We start from the raw sequence: 18104 nt of genomic DNA, 5'->3' as shown, positions 1-18104 counted from the left end.
ATAAATGGACATATAACCTCTCAAAATGAATTGATTATCTAAATAGGGTAATAATGAACTAGCCATACTCAAGACATGACACCTGTTCATACTATATCAATAGCATTCAAGTGATTAGCATGATTGAGTGTGCCCCAAGAAAATATGTGCAAGGTCCATCCTACATGACTGTATCCTAATGAAATCCAAGAAAATGGTTTTGTTGTCAACATATACACAAAAAGCAATTAAAAACAAATGGACCAAGATGCTAGATGGGGTGCCCTTATATGAAATGGAAAGTTCTGAGTCATGTAGTGTGGCACTAGAGACATTGAACAGCTACATTGCCCATTTATGTACCCTGAACAGGAAATGTACAAGGCTGTCGTTTGGTTCAGAGCAAATTTATAAGGGTAGCTAAGCCCTATAAATAAAAGGCAGTCTTCAATAGAAAAGTCGAAAGTATCATTTAAAAAGAAAAACAAGGACACCAACAATTGTCTTCAAGTTACCAATTTTCCAAATATGAGTAAGATATTAACTAAGGGTCCATTACCACTGCAGGTTCACATCACAATAAAGCAATAATTATTTAGGAGAACCACAAAAAAATTAAGAAGGAATCCAAGAACACAAGAGACCCCCCCCCCTTTTTTTTAGACGTTTCTGATCTCAAACAAGTAATGCAAATACAAATCATCAAAATCTCAGTCTGTTAAAACACTTGGAATAATAAATGAATTGATCTGCTTGCTCAAAATTAATGTCTAATAGCCAGATATATAAAGGTTTAATTGATTATTTATTACAAATTTCTTATGTTGAATAATTAATGGGTAACTTGGAGCTTGAAAATTTCAAGCATGTAGGCAAATATGAAGCTGAGTTAATACTATAGATAACATAAGAGCACTTCTGTATATATATATATTTTTTCCTTTTTTTTGAATCAATAAAGAAAGTCATACATCCTCTACTAAGGGTAGCTTTGTATTACTATCTCCTCCTACATTAAAGCTAGCTTCTTATTTCAAATCAACAAGACAAAATTTTCTTCCTAAATTTCATTTTGTCATATATTAAGCTACAAGAAGTGGGTTAAGTGCATTGGCTACACCAATCTAACGACTGATTTTTCCGAATTTCAAAGGCATACCTTTCAAACTGATAACTTCAGACAGTGACATCCAATTAGAAAATTTCAGCCCTTTGGATTGGATACAGTTTTCATTTTTCAGGAGATAGCATTAGCAATTTAAACACGAGAGCGCATCGCAATTCTGGTCTGTTCAGCTCATATGAGATTCAAACCACTTGAAGATTTTATCTGAATGCACACTAGTCATCTCATGATACGCAAATGCAAGGTTTAGCTCCTCCTGGATATGAGGTACGAGATGCTTATCCACCAAGAAATTTTTCTTCTCCTGAAGTACCTTTCTCCATTTTGTTACCCGGCCGTCTTTCTTCATATATCCATTGCGATCAATAAATCCCTCTTTGCGAAAGAATTCGAATAACCTTCGGGAAAGTCTCTGATCAAGACCTGGAACTCTATCTGCTAAAAAGTTTGGTGATAATGGGAGCTCCATGCATTCAACAACATCAGCAGCAATCCCTTTCTCTTTCAAAATCTCCACATATTCATCTATTTTCTGCTGCCTATACAGATCCTTTGGCATGTGAACGAATAGGGTAGGCGGGTAGTTTTCTTCAACATCAAATTTCTCAAACATTCCCTCGGCAATCATGAGGACAATACTATTAAACTTCATAATGGTTGGAAGCAATGATACAAAATATCCCCCAGACGAAGCACCAAGAGCCACCAGGGGAAGTTTCTCAAGCTTCTCTTTACCAACAAACCATTTGATAATGTCTTTGACTACAAACTTTTCCACACCATTATAAGCCCAACATCTTCCAGCACTCGAAATGGTGATCACGGCAAAACCCCGAGCAAGGGCGTTAAGAACAAGCAGCCGTTCTTCAGGCAAACCAACGCAATCAGGGCACTGAGGGGATCGGTCCCAAAAGTTAACGGCACGGCCATCGCATCCATGTGCCAGAAAGAGAACACCTTTGGGTGCTTCAGGCACTTGCCAAATCACATCTGTTCCATTCCTAGTCTCTCTTGTTGGCTTCAATTTCACCACCGAGTCGAAGTTATTCCACTTTTGTTGAGGTATTTCTGAAGATAAACTTGTTTTCTGGCCATCATTAATTTCATGAGCTAAATTAGGTTTTCCATCATCATTCTGAAGCACTACAAAAACAATCACTAACACTAGCATCAGCATCAATCCAAGAGAAATGACAGGCAAAGGAACCCTGCAATTCTGAGAACCATTCCATGACTTGGATTTGTAACCACGCTTCATCATGATGCCAGAAGGTGATGAAGTCTTCACACTGAATTTACAAAAAAACAAAGCAACAGAAAACATATACCCAAAAATGAGCTTACTTTGCTTAATTTTTTCACAAATCTTCTTCAGCTATAGACAGTGTCATACATTAATTCAAGTAAAAACCTACTATTTTAATAGCATACATAAAAAAAATTAAAACAAAGGATTTTTCACCAAAAATTTTGTTGCAGAATATATGTAAATCCATAATAAAGGGGTACTAACACTAACACATAGTGAATTTCTTGCATCATTCAGATCAGAAAGAAAGAGAGAGTAGTAACATAATTACATGGAATCATGTGGCGGAACTGAATATTTGATTGGTGTTGTTGAATGTTGAGTTGTGAGTTGAGTTGGGAGCGTTGAATCTGATGTGAAAGAAACTGCATTCAGGTGTTTCATGATGTTACTGTTACAGACTCAACAGTTTTTTTTTTTTTTTGGGGTCAGAGTTACAGACTTACAGTTACAAACACTTGTTTTTCATGATCATGGGCTTGGGTCCATTCTGGATCAAAACAATTGGGCTTTAACTCATAATTATTGGCCACTTAGAATAGATGTCCTTAGTTTCCAAAATACATAATGATGTCCTTGTAGGAGGCCCATTTAATAAATTAAAAGGGCGTTTTAGTCCCGCTTCAATATAAAAAAAAAAATTAAAAATCTTTTTTTTTTCTTTCTTTCATCTCAAACTAAATGGAGATTGTTTAGACTTTAGATAAAATAAGTTTTTATAGGTAATTCTATTATATGATAATATATGGTGTAACTTTTTGTAGTAGTAATTATAAGAATAAAAAAATTATGTTATTGTATTTTTAGGTGTATAAAGAATTATGTTATTTACGTCAATAATAATATATATGAGGATGATATAATAAAAAAAATTAATATTAAAAAGAATAAAACTCTATATCCAAGTAAAATTATATAAAATCAAATTCAAAACAGTTTTTTACATAATGAATCGAACACGTCATTACAGTGAAACAATTATATAGTACTAAATGAACGGAACATTATCCATTATATAAAATTAAATTCAAAACAGCTTTCTACATAATGAACCGAACATGTTATTAAGATGAAACAATTGTATAATACTAAATGAACAGAACATTATCCATTATATAAAATCAAATTCAAAACAGTTTTTTGTATAATGAACTGAACACATCATTAAGGTGAAATAATTATATAGTACTAAATAAACAGAACATTATCCATTATATATAAAATCAAATTCGTAACATTTTCCTGCATAATGAACCGAACACGTCATTAAGGTGAATAATTGTATAGTACCAAATGAACGGAACATTATCAATTATATAAAATCAAATTCAAAACACTTATGTCTACAATTTAAAGATTATCAATTCAATCCAATTTAGCAATTGCATTCCATTCAATTCTATTTAAAAAATAATCCATTAGCAAAATATTTGTGTTGTTGGTGATGACAATAACGAAAGAAAGAAAGAAGAAGAAGAGGAAGAGGAGAAGAAGAACCTGCGTGCGCGAAAAAGAAGGAGGAGAAGGAGAAGGAGAAGGAAAAGGAGAAGGTATACGTGAATTTTAAAGAAGAAGATGATGTATGCGTGTATTTGAAAGAAGAAAAAGAAGCACAAGAGAGAAGACGAAGAAAAAGTGCGTGTAACGACGCTCTTTTAATGAGTGGTTTTTTTTTTGTTGGTATTAGACTTATTTGAATAAATTTGGATGAAAAATATTTTGACCGTGTAGCAATACCCCATTCACCATTCACAAGAATAATCAATCATTGGTATTAAGGAGTGGACAAGCATCTTATAAGGACATAAGAAATAATTAAATCTAAATTAAAAAAAAAAGAATATCATCATATCTTTCATGTACTTGTACTAGAGCAATAATCATAAAAATGAACAAAGGTCTATCTATGATAACGGAGTTGAGAATGAGAGAAATAAACAATAAGTAAATAACAATGATGCAACTAACTTAAAAGTTTGATTAACATTATTACCACATTTCAAATATTTAATTATCAGCTATCATATAGTAATAGTAATTTGTGATGAATACTTGATAATGATTCATTAGCCACGGGAAACACGAGACATCAAAGGAATGACGTCATTGAAACTATTTTATATTTTTATATTAATTACACATTAATATCTGATAGTTAACTATAAGCAACACAATAATTAGTTTCATGAAAAGCATGCCCTTTTCCATTATTATTATTATTATCTAGAGCAAAATATATATTATTGGTCTGCATCAAAGATGGAAAAAAATTTTGGCCAAAATCTCATAATTTAATAATGATAAATAATAAATGAATGTCTCGTGTTCCATGAGACTATGAGAGGCATGCACACAATAATAATGAAAAATATAAATAGGGAACATTGTAACTGCATTTCCACCAACTCACTCCCTCATAGATTTTCAATTTTCTATCTTTAATTTCCCTTCTCACCCTCAAAGCCATTTCTCCATCTTCAATCTTCAGAACCTTATGTAAGTTAATCTGAATTTTTTCTTGTGAAAATTATTTACATCAATTGTATTTCAACTCTTATTTAAATAATCACATGCATTTAAATACATTTATAATGATTCAGAATTCTAATTTTAAATAAGTAAAAATTAAAAGAATGAATTAAGACTATGAATCATTTTTCTAAGTACATATATTCATTTATTTATGTAACTTTATGCAACTTTTTCCGTGAATGTTTCCCTAGGAAAAAGTATAGTATGATATAATGTGAATTCAATAAAAGCATAAGATTAGCATCTTCTTTTATTTATTTGATTTGACTAGAAATTCATTTTGTTACATGATGCAAAATTTGTGCAGAGAAATAATAATGGCAACAAGATACAATCCAAAGAACATTCTGATAACTGGAGCAGCTGGTTTCATTGCATCACATGTATGCAACAGGCTAATAAGAAACTACCCTGATTACAAGGTGGTTGTTCTTGACAAGCTTGATTACTGTTCAAATCTGAAGAACCTGCTTCCATCAAGATGTTCTTCGAATTTCAAGTTCATCAAGGGAGATATATGCAGTGCTGATATTGTTAACTACATTCTTCTCACTGAGTCCATTGATACCATAATGCACTTTGCAGCACAGACTCATGTTGATAACTCCTTTGGCAACAGCTTTCAGTTCACTCAGAACAACATCTATGGAACTCATGTTCTCTTGGAAGCTTGCAAAGTTAGTGGTGGACAAGTTAAGAGGTTCATCCATGTCAGCACAGATGAAGTTTATGGTGAGAACTAACACTACCATGCACAAATTTTTACTCACATATGCATCAAATACTGCTATTGTTAATGTTGCAAGTTAAGTGTGAAGAGTACATGAAATTAGCCACACATCAGAAAAAATAAAGAAGAGTGAGGTGTTTATAACATGAGAGACACATAAATTTTATAGCACTAAGACACATACAATATAGAAAAGCTTTTGTATTTGTGTTTTTTATGAAACAAATTTGTCTCTCTGTGTTTCAGTTTTGAGAGTTATCATATATAATAGAGGAAGTATAGTCTGTACATGTATAATGGGGTTAGAGATATTCGATTTAGTAGGATATCACCCGGGTTGTTATTCTGGATAGTATGAGTGTATTGTGTTTGAGAAATTAGTAGTATTTTATTGTGGATGTTTATTTTTTAACTCATATTGAGCCAAATAAATAGCTCATTGTACACATGGTATAAATACTCCATTGGCTCTCTAGCGGGATTCAATTAATTAAAGTATCGGATGTTTATTTGAAACTGTTCACATATACTTATTTTAGAATAGTAAAAGTGTATTTGTGTGAATAGTTTCAAGTATTTTAAATTAGATGTTCGATTCAGTAGAATATCAGATATTTATCCCTGGTATCCGGATGGTTATTCTGGATAGTATGGGTATATTGTGTTTGATAAATTAGTAATATTTTATTCTGAATGTTCGAACCTGTACAATAGCGAATGGTTACTTCTTCTTATTGGACCAAATAATCAGTCCATTGTACATATTGTATACTTATTCCATTGACTCCATAATGGGATTAGTGTAATAATGTTACACTAAATTGTATCCAATACATGTCTAATTGTATTTAATACTTGTATTGGTATTTGGGCAACTTAGGTGAGACAGATGAGGATGCAGTTGTAGGAAACCATGAGGCATGTCAACTTCTACCTACAAATCCATATTCAGCAACAAAAGCTGGTGCTGAAATGCTGGTAATGGCTTATGGTAGATCCTATGGTTTACCTGTTATAACAACAAGAGGGAACAATGTCTATGGCCCTAACCAGTTCCCAGAGAAGCTGATTCCAAAGTTCTTGCTCTTAGCCATGAATGGAAAGCCACTACCAATTCATGGAGATGGATCAAATGTGAGAAGCTATCTGTATTGTGAAGATGTTGCTGAGGCCTTTGAGGTCATTCTCCATAGAGGTGAAGTAGGACATGTTTACAACATTGGTACAAAGAAGGAGAGAAGAGTGATTGATGTTGCAAGGAACATATGCAACTTGTTCTCTTTGGATCCTGATACACAAATCAAGTTTGTTGAGAATAGGCCTTTCAATGATCAAAGGTACTATTTGGATGATCAGAAGTTGAAGAGTTTGGGATGGTTTGAGAGAACAACTTGGGAAGAAGGACTAAGAAAAACAATGGATTGGTATCTTAAGAATCCTGATTGGTGGGGTGATGTTTCTGGTGCTTTGATTCCTCATCCAAGAATGTTAACTATGCCTGGAGTTGACAAGAACAATGGCCAAGATAATGCTTCTAATGTTGTTGTTATGAACAATTCTAATCAGAGCAAAATGGTGGTTCCAAACTCAAGGAACAATATGAAGTTCTTGATCTATGGTGGTGGAGGATGGATTGGAGGACTTCTTGGGAAAGTTTGTGAGAATCAAGGGATACCCTTTGAGTTTGGAAAGGGGAATTTAGAAGATAGGTCACAAATCTTGGTTGATATTGAAACTATTAAGCCAACTCATGTTTTTAATGTTAATGGTGTCATCACTAGTGCATTGAATTTGAAGTGGTTTGAGGCAAACAAAACAGAAACTATTGGTGCTGATGTTGTTGGTGTGCTAACCTTAGCAGATGTCTGCAATGATTATGATCTTCCCATGATGAATTATGTCTTTGGTGGTAACTTTGAAGATAAACCAAATTCTAATGATTCTTTCTACTCTAAAACCCAAGCCAAGGTGAGTTCCAAAAACTATGCATTCTGCTTAATTTCTAGTTTATCAAAATTAAACTCTTAGTTAATTTGTAACCTTTAATTCTAATATACTTAGGTTGAAGAGCTTTTAAAGGATTATGAAAATGTATGCATTCTCAAAATTCAATTTCCAGTATCCTCTGATCTTAGCAGTCCACAAAACTTCATCACTAAGATGACAAGATCTGATAAAGTGGCTAATGTTGCTGCTAGCATCACTGTTTTGGATGAACTTCTTCCAATTTCAATTGAGATGGCACAAAAGAATTTGAAGGGTGTTTGGGACTTAACCAATCCTGATACTGTGACATGCAATGAGGTTCTTGAGATGTACAAGGATTATATTGATCCTTGTTTGAAGTGGAATAATTTCACACCTAAAGAAGAGGCTCAATTTTCTACTCAATACACCAATGGAGTTGATGCATCAAAATTGAAGAAGGAATTTCCTCAGCTCCTATCTGTTAAAGATTCTTTGATTAAATATGTCTTTGAGCCAAAGACAAAAAGCTTAGTGCATTGATCAATGCCAAAATTATGAATATGCACAGATACATTTATACACACATGAATAATAATAATGTGACTATCTATGCCTTTTTTTTTTTTTTTTCTCCATTTAGTTTTCATTCTTGGACTCTTATTTTTGTTAAGGTATTATTATGTCTTGTAAGTTACTTTATGGTCCTTTTTTTGTTTATTATTTTTCTAACTGTTCATGAAAATAACATCTGAATTTTTTCAGACAAGGCAATAAAAGTGAGCTAGATGTTACATTTGAGGTTTAATTTTTTCTCTGTTTTTTTTTTTTTTTTACTCAATTCATGATGCATTGTATACATTTAAATTATTACAAAGGAAATGAAATTGTCTATCACTTAATCAATTAGATGACACTAGAAATATTAATTCCTATATACTTCTATTATATTATCTAGTTGACTAGTTATTAATTCCTACGTTTAGACGTAATTCTGTTTTGATTTTTAAGGTTTAAAGTGTTCTATTTGAATACAAAAAAGTTTTATTTAACTTTAATGTAGTCCTACCATAAGGTTCAAGATAAACAATTAACGGAATGTCCTACATGATAACAGTGAAAGAACAAGGTTGATAATCTAAAGAACAAGTAGAAGCTTCAGAAATACAAAATCAACAATAGATGTATCAATGTATTTATTTATCATTCTCCTTAGTTTTATAAAAAAATATTTTATTTAAATTATAAGGATAATGATAAATAAATGTATTAATGCATCCATAATTGATTTTGTACTTCTGGACTCTGGAGTTTGTACCAGATTATTGACTTTGTTCTTGCACTGCTGTCGCGTAAGACATTCTGTTAATTATTTAACTTTGACCTTGTGACTATCTTAAAACTAAATAAAACTTTTTAAATTTAAATACGACATTTTAAATCTTAAGAATCAAAATAAAATTATGTCAACGTAGAAAATTAATTTAGTAATTTACCCAAAACAAAAATACTAAAAATATTAAGTAACCATGTATCCACACAACATATAATTATAGCATGACAACACCGGGCCAATTTCCCATGGCATAATGAATTGAGCCCAAACTTGGAGAGCCATAAATAGTAAATACCCAATGATATATGAGTCACCATTAATAATTTAATGTGCTCACTTTTTGCATAATGCATCCCTTTTCTGCATTATGGATGACCTACCATCAGACTCAACCCATGTGAATCCATTTCAAATTACACATCAAGCAACTATAATAATAATTCAAAGCCTATCAAAATTGATTATTTTTAACTAGTACTTTTAACTATCAATATAATTTTTTTTTAATCTAACAATTTAATAATATATTTTTAACCCATATTTTTAAATATACTGACAAAAAATAATAAATTTTACTTACTCTATATCATTTCTCTAATAATAATATACAAGAATAGAGTTCACTTTATACATATATATCACATTGATGAGTTTTCCTTGATTGTAGCTTTTCTACTTTTCTTTTTACATAGTTTTGTTCTAAATGGAATTATTGGGTTTACAAGATTTCTACATTGCATTTACCATATAAAAAGTTAAGGCAAAAAAAACGTAATTTAAAATAAAAATATTCTTTTATGCAAAGAGAATAAAATGCAAAAATAGAAACCAAAGCTTGCTTCCTTATTGATTTTATTGATCATTCACAAATCACAGAAGACTTAAGTGGCTGGTGGCACATGTCTAATTGGGCCCCACCATACACGTTCCCACCTGATTTTGGGCCAAGAAAAGAGGAGCAACATTGGGTATTTAGTGGGCCATGGTATGGGCCCACTTGGACATTGCTGCATGTTATGTATCACTGTATGTTCCATGTATCAACAGAAGCAGCAAAGCTTTCAACAAAGAACCCAGACAAAAAAAAAAAAAAAAGCTTTCAACAAAGAACAAATTAATTAAAACCTCAACCATGTGAATGTTTCCTTGCTTTCTTTCCCTTCATCCTTGTTCCATCAAGTTTAGCTTTTTGACTTTACACCCTTAACCACATAAAATTCCCCTCTAGTAATAAGAGAAATATTTCTATTTCTATTTTGTATAGTCATTTTCCATTTAATAATAGATCCAAGAGAAGTATAAAGTATATGTTAATTCAATAATGATGAATACAAATAACTATTGATTCACCAAATCATAATGAATACAAATAATATACCTTTTTGAAGAGAAAAAAAATATTAACTACAATGTTATACCCCCCCACCCCCTTTTTTTTTTCTTTTGGTGTGATTACTTATATAGTTGTTTCGTTCCATTTTGTTTCAATGTGGCTAATGATGGTGTCATTTATTTATTTTCTTCCATGTAATTATTATATGCTCATTTTCTAAAATTTAGAACTTTAGATGATTTGTTATTTACTTTGAACCCCTTTTTTCCCTTACGTGTCTTTGTTATTTTTATTTAGGAAACTTTTTTTACGGAAGTAAAAGTAGTAATATATTTTAATATTGTAATTTTTTGTGTTTTTTAAAACTGTGAAAAATATACAAATCGGACTCTCCGATTTCTGCACCTCAAATTTTTTATTTTTAAACCTTTCACAAATCGGATGATCCGATTTTTGTACCTCTAATAAATCGGATGGTCCATCCCAATTTCTATTTCTCTAATTAAACAATTCTATATTTGAGAATAGTACCTCAACAATTCACATTTTAAAAAAATACCATTACCATTCCAATACTAAAAATAAAAAGTTCAGTAATGATGCTATTTTTTTCTCCACGATATTTTTTAAATTGATGGATCAAGAATTCTAAATTCAATTTAAGAATCAATTATTAACTAATAAATTATTATATACATAAAATTAAATTTAAATTTTAAATATTTATTTAAACAAAAAAATAAATTAATCATTTGATCAACTTAAATTAATTATTTTTAAAAATTATATAACAATAATACTAAATATATACTAAAATCAGTTATTAATATAAAATATATATTAAAATATAAATACATATTAAAAATAAATTAAATAATATATATATAAATACAAAATATATAAATACATTAATAATTGATTTTAATAGTTAATTTTAGTGTAGAAATAACATTTTTGATAATATAACATTGTTTATACTCGTATAAGACTAGATTAATTATGAATTAAGTTAACTTGGGTTGGCCGAGTAATTGTTTATTAGTCTACTTAAGTAAATGTTGAGATTTTGAATTTTATTTTATGCATACAGTAATTTATTGGTCAACATCAAACTTTTAAAGAGCTCAGATCTACAATAAATTAATGTTTTACCTATCAAATTAAAAAGAAACGTAGATAATAAAAAAAGTTACAAATTACTAGGCACAGAATGTTGAAAGTTATTTTTCTCAGTTTTAACCTAAGGCCTAAAATAAATGAAATTATATGTACTAACGTTAATATGATCAACGCGGATCAGATATGATATGGCAAAAATTTTGATTCAATCTACACTAAAATTATTGAATCAAATTTAATATTTGTGACATTTAAATTTAGATCCGATGGGATCGGGTTGAATCTCAAATATATATGCAAAATATATAAATATTTAAAAAAAATATTTTTATTAAAAAATATCAATAAAATAGTATTTTTTTATTCTTTTAAACATATTTTAATATTTATTTTTAAAATATTATTGAATATATTTTTTTAAATAATAAAAATAAAATACTATAATATATAATTAAAATAAAATATAAAAAATATTTATTTATTTATTTATTTTTATGAATGTGCAAATATACAAATTGAATATATGAATACTTCTCTAAAATTTATAATTCTATCCTATTAATGTGTGGGTCAGATTCAATTTAATCCCACAATTTTACAAATCAAATTAATATACAAATTTTTAGATTGAATCCGAATAATACCGTAGATATACGAACGAAATCTTGATCCATGATGAACACGCCTCAGTGAAGGACACTAAGTCAAATAACTTAAAATCTTGGTAACTGCATTGATTGCTTAGTTTGTTGATAATACTTCTTTCCTTTTTGTCTTTTATCAGGGTATATTTATTATATCTATTTTTTGTTATGTATTTATGAAATTATTTCTTGAATATTAATATTGTTATATGTTGGCCCATAAATTACAATGTTCCCATCCTCAAATAATAATTCATTCAAAGTTCAAACAGACTATTGATATCTTTATTAAAATTAAGAATTTACTTTTCAATAAAAAATTCTTTGTTTTAATTAAATACACATTATCTTCTAAAAAACCAAGGTCTATTCTTTTTTTAAAATACCATCCCAAATTTTAACTAATAAATATGTATGTGTCGTCACGTACGTGTTAAATTATGTCGGCAGGCATGGAATTTGTGTTGTGATAATAATAATCAGAAAAGCCATGCACATGATGATGCATAGCAATAATAGAGCAAAGGATCTCAATAATAATAATAATAATAATAATAATAATAATAATAATAAATTAATAATAAGTACCAAGCTTATTGAAAAATAATATAAAAATATTATGTATGTGTATTATTTCTTATATATTTACATTTTCTTATTTTTTGTTAGAAAAATTAATTAAAAGGGAGAAAATAAAACATTTGTCTTTTATATACTATATAAAAATATTGTATAAAAAATTAATATATGGACATGCATTAATACTTGCTAGCTAGTATACTATTAGCCAATAGTATAAAGGCAAAACAATATAATAACGCTGCTTCGACATATACAGGAAAAAAAATGTACAATGCCTTTTCTATTTTTATTATTATTTTAGGAGTTATCAATTAGTATGCTATAAGCTAAGTTTGTTGTTTAATTTCTCTTTTCGTCTCATAATAAAGTGAGCCCCTAGCCCCCTATTCAAATTAAAGAAGACTCGATAAATATCAACATATGTGATGTTAGTTAAATTTAATTAACTTAAAATTAAATGTATGTCAATCTAGTTTAAATGGATATAAAGATGATTTAAGGTCTTCTATAGTAATAAATAAATAAATAAATAGGGTTCTTATCAACATAAAATGCTAGTGCAAAATCTCAAATCTACATACTGTGCAACAACGACATCCTTATCCATTTTATTGTCTAAGTATTAAATAATGTCGTGTGTCAAGGCGACATTATCCCAAACGGATGCAAATATAAAATAAAGTTATACATGTATTTAATTATATAATATTATATTAATAAAAATAATTATATTTTATATTAATTATGTAAATAATTATCTAAAAAAATATATATAATTAAATAATTATATAAAATATTTATATTTTTAAAATATTAAAATTAAACTTATATATGCGTATTTAAAATTAATATTTAATTTGACTTTTAAAATTTGAGGTTGGACTCAAATTAACTTTTAAAATTATAATTGATCCAATTGATCAATTCTTAAAATTTACCATAGTAATTCATGTCAGCTTTTGAGCTGATTTTTGTAAATGAGATGTTGATTTTATATGTTAATTTGTTAAAATTTGGACTTCTTACTTAAATTTTGTGATTAAGATCTACTAAACTTTTTAAAAGTTTGATTGACTCTAGAATATTTTCGTGAAGATGATAATAACAAGTTTATTAATTTAAAAATTTTGCGACTTTAAAAATAACGATTAAAATTTTGAAATTCTAATAAATTTTGATTACATAGAATTTGGTAAAAAATTTAAATCACAATTTAGTGTACTGAATTAATATATTATTAGTAAAAATTAGTTTAAAAATTAATGTGAGTTACGATTATAAATCTTGAGATTCAATTTAAGTCCATTTAAATTTTATAGATTACATTAAATCCGATTTAAATGTTAGAGGATCAAATTAAATATTAATTCCACTTATTTAGTGTGTATGCTCTAATTTTATTTGGATCAAAGTAAATATAATGGCATATATATATGCATGTTTATATTGGATCAGCATGACGTATACACATAGGACTTGAAAGTTGAAACCTATCCCTCTAACAATGCAAGAAAACACGAAACCTAATATATAGCAGCGAGTGATACTCAAATATTAGTTAGTATATTGTATGTAACACAGGTTAACCAAAAAGGGAGAGAGAAATGTGTGTTTTCCAAAGTGTTGGGACATTGGCAGCATTATTATTCTGAATAGAGGGACACCTTTTCTGCATATCCATATCCATATCACCATATTAGTATTCTATGTGGTAGCTCCCAGTCACAAGCCATTTCAATTCTCTCTCCTCCCATACTTTCACTTTTCCTTTACAATTTTTTAATATATTTGTTAAAGATATAATTACTTAAGTATTTTTTTAACTGTTTGAATTTTTAAAGAAATAATTTTATAATATAATATTAAAAGTTTTATAATAAAAAATTTATTTTTTTAATTTACAAAATAACATAAAATAAAAACAATATATATATATATATATATGTTCTAAAGTAAATTATTTCTAGAATTAAATAAATATAATTTGTTCTTGTAATAATTTTTTTTTTTGAAGACTTCTAATAAGATGAGTTATATTTCAGTTATTAATAAACAAAGATGATAAATATTTGTATAAAGTATTTTGATGTTTAAATTAGTGTGTGAAAATATAATACTATAACAACAATAATAAAGTCTTGTCTTATTAGGTGGGATCAGCTACATGAATTAAACAATGTTATTGAATTTTATCATGTATTATGTCTACAGAAAAATTGTTTACATGTAGACTTCGTTTGACCACTTTATGGATGATCTTCTTAAGTCTTTCTCTGCCTCTCACCCTTTATCCATCTTTCATCTCATCCACCCTTCTGACTGGGTGTTTTGTCAGTCTTCTTCCCATATGTTCAAACCACCTGAGATAGGGATGACTGACAACAAGTCTCTATGGGGGCAGAGACATGCCTCCGCCCCCGCCACCCATAATCCGTCCCCATCTCCGCCCCGTTCCCACGACGGATAACGGGAACTCCATATCCGCCGAGGATCGGAGTCTCCACGGATATCCACGAATTTTTGGATAAAAATTTTAATCCAATTCCAATCTATGAATAAAAATAATACAATTATATAGAACAATCAAATAATTTAAATTGCATCATAATTAAATCAAATTGATTTCTAATTTTCATCCATTCGAAAATCATCTTCTAACAAAATACAATTCACAGGATAATAAAATCAAACATATTCATATATTATATGCATAAAAGCTACACAATATATATATATATATATATATATATATATATATATATATATATATATATATATATATATATATATATATCATAGATAATGATGATGATTATTGGGGAAAAAATCAAAATTTTTGAATGATTATATAATTAAAAGAATGCAAACAATTTATTAGCTATTGATAATGGCAGATTGGCAGATCTGAAGAAGATGGACGCAGAAGTATAATTAGTAATGATAGATCTGAATATACTGGAGATAGCAGAGGCATGGCTGGAGCAGCTTCATTTTCGCGGAGTAGAGGCGACAACTCGGGTGCAGGCGGCGACGCGAGTGCAAGCGGTGCCAACGCTGTAAAACGCAAGCACGAAACGACACTGGCGACTCAGTAAGAGGAAGTAGGTGAGCAACGGCAAAAGAGGAAAGAGGAGGAAAAAAGATAGAGAGGATGAGACCTGAGAAGCGATTTAGGTTGGAATGTAAGAGTGAGAGTGAATTAATGAAAGTGTGAGGAAGTGAGGCAGAGGCAGCATAAGAAATTGAGATTAGGTTTTCTGTTTCCATCATAATATATATATAAAAGTATATTTATGTAATTTCAGCTATGCGGGAATCACAGGGCGGGTATTTCTCTTCTTGCCCCCGCCCTGTTATCAAACGGATACCTGCTCCTCGCCCCCGCGGGGAGAAAATGACCCTCAAACCTGTTCTTCGGCGGGGGAAATTGTCATTCCTAACTTGAGACGCGATTCTACCATCTTTTTCATAACGGGTGGTACTCCAACTCTCTCTCTCTTATATCGCTGTTCCTTATTTTATCCAATCGCGTATAACCACTCATCTATCTCAACATCTTCATTTCTACCACACTCAACTTATGTTCGTGCTCCCCTTTGGCCGCCCAACACTCCGTACCATAAAGTATAGCCGGTCTTATAGCAGTACGATAGAATTTACCTTTAAGTTTTAAAGGCACTTTTGTTCACATATAAAATCAGATGCACTCCGCCATTTTGACCAACCTGCTTGGATCCTATGATTTACATCATATTCAATCTATCCGTTATCCTGTATGATGCACCCAAGATACTTAAAACTTTTAACTTTTTGTAGGATGTTTTCTCCAATCTTCACCTTTATATTAGGGTTTTTCCTTCTCAAACTGAATAAACTTACATTCCATATATTCTATCTTATTACGGCTTATGCGCAGACCATACACTTTTAGAACTTCTCTCCACAAGTCCAACTTCTTATTTAGGTCTTCCCTTGACTTTCCTATAAGAATGATATAATCGGCAAAAAACATGCACCATGGCATAGATTTTTGGATGTGCTCTGTGAATACTTCCAAGACTAATGTGAAAAAGTATGGATTTAAGAATGATTCCTAGTATAATCCTATACCAATAGGAAATTTTTTTCTCACACCACCTTGAGTCTTCACACTAGTTGTGGTCCTATCACACATGTCTTTAATTGCACGAATATATGCGATTCTTACTCTTCTCTTTTCAATGTCTTTGATTTATGTCACGAGGATTCACCTATGATTTTATATTGGTTGTTGAAGACCTAACACAATCCTCTTTTTTTATTCGGACTTGGGACCGACTATGTACCGCAAGTGTAACATAGGCGGAGTTGTGAAAATATAATACTAAAGATAAAAAAATGAAGACTGGATTTTTTTTTCATTATTTTGCTCTTTAAGTCTTTTTTTTTTTGGCGACTTTGCTTTTTAAGTCTGTTATTTTACAAGTGAAGCATATCTATTTCATTATCGTTTGACGGTTCACGGTTGCAAGTGTACTAATAATGTGAATAAATGAGTTTAATTGAATGATTTGATAACATAATAGTTACAATAATAACGATCGAATTATTATAAGATCACAACAGATATATTAAGATAAAAAATCAAGTAAACTTAGAGTTAGTCTCTCCCATCTTTTACTAAAATTATGCACGCACACTGCTGGTTCTTTGTTGGCATTTTCTTCGGAACATATTTCATTTGTTTTAAAATAATTGTCGTTTTATTTTCTGAATTTAATAAAAAATTAATATATTTAGATAGGGATAGTTACTTTAAACAAATGGAGAATTTGATCATATTTCAATGTATTGGAACTTATCAACGCTCTATTTTTTTTTCCCTCTCTCGCTTTTTTAATTAACTTAATCGTTTAAGACATTAAAGGAAAAGAATCAACATTATTTACTCTTAGGGAATTACGAGCATGTAATAAAAATAAAGCAAAACTAGAAGGAACAAATAATTAAAGAAAAATATTCCGGAGCCATTGTTTGAGATATATATATATATATATATATATATATATATATATATATATATATATATATATATATATATATATAATTTTAGTTTATTTAATGTATTTTTTTATTTTGTATTCATTAATTATCGTTGAAATAAATAAATAATTTTAAATATAATAAATATATAATTACAAATATTACATATATTAAATTAAATAAAGTAACTTTGTGCTAATCTTTTTAGCATTACTCATAATTAAATTTATGAGTGTATAATTTCTTTATAATAATACCTATTTATAGCGATTAAGTTGCAAATATCAAAAATTCAGATCCTAAGATATTGTACATTATATATTATCTTATTTATTTATCCTATTTGAGCAAAGACAAAATCTTATAATTAATAGAAGTCCACTAAAAAAATTTATATAATTGCTTTCTCCCCCACACAGTGATATGT

The 18104-nt window shown here is 29.4% G+C and overlaps 2 protein-coding genes across 2 annotated transcripts; one reads left to right on the top strand and one right to left on the bottom strand.

The window, feature by feature from the left end:
• Positions 1-881: 881 nt before the first annotated feature.
• LOC112702030 (uncharacterized) lies at positions 882-2840 on the bottom strand. Its single transcript, XM_025752885.3, has 2 exons — positions 2686-2840; positions 882-2394 (listed from the first exon to the last, which is right to left on the bottom strand). Exons 1-2 carry the CDS (start codon positions 2796-2798, stop codon positions 1272-1274), a joined length of 1236 nt encoding a protein of 411 aa, XP_025608670.1. The 5' UTR covers positions 2799-2840; the 3' UTR covers positions 882-1271.
• Positions 2841-4775: 1935 nt separating this feature from the next.
• Positions 4776-8449, top strand: LOC112702028 (trifunctional UDP-glucose 4,6-dehydratase/UDP-4-keto-6-deoxy-D-glucose 3,5-epimerase/UDP-4-keto-L-rhamnose-reductase RHM1). Its single transcript, XM_025752882.3, has 4 exons — positions 4776-4910; positions 5254-5678; positions 6557-7644; positions 7738-8449. The coding sequence occupies exons 2-4, from the start codon at positions 5264-5266 to the stop codon at positions 8182-8184; spliced, it is 1950 nt and encodes a 649-aa protein (XP_025608667.1). The 5' UTR covers positions 4776-4910; positions 5254-5263; the 3' UTR covers positions 8185-8449.
• The last annotated feature ends 9655 nt before the right edge of the window (positions 8450-18104 follow it).

Source organism: Arachis hypogaea, chromosome 7, assembly GCF_003086295.3.
Source record: "Arachis hypogaea cultivar Tifrunner chromosome 7, arahy.Tifrunner.gnm2.J5K5, whole genome shotgun sequence".
NCBI lineage: Eukaryota > Viridiplantae > Streptophyta > Magnoliopsida > Fabales > Fabaceae > Arachis > Arachis hypogaea.
Note: the sequence above shows the minus strand (reverse complement) of the source record. Positions and strands in the feature narration are given on the sequence as shown.

Bases quoted from the DNA above. Each gene is read 5' to 3' on its own strand.
- LOC112702028 (XM_025752882.3), top strand. From the start codon at position 5,264: ATGGCAACAAGATACAATCCAAAGAACATTCTGATAACTGGAGCAGCT. The intron at 5,679-6,556 runs GTGAGAACTAAC...TGGGCAACTTAG, and splicing joins CAGCACAGATGAAGTTTATG to GTGAGACAGATGAGGATGCA. The intron at 7,645-7,737 runs GTGAGTTCCAAA...TAATATACTTAG, and splicing joins ACTCTAAAACCCAAGCCAAG to GTTGAAGAGCTTTTAAAGGA.
- LOC112702030 (XM_025752885.3), bottom strand. From the start codon at position 2,798: ATGAAACACCTGAATGCAGTTTCTTTCACATCAGATTCAACGCTCCCA. The intron at 2,395-2,685 runs GTAATTATGTTA...TTGTAAATTCAG, and splicing joins GTTCCGCCACATGATTCCAT to TGTGAAGACTTCATCACCTT.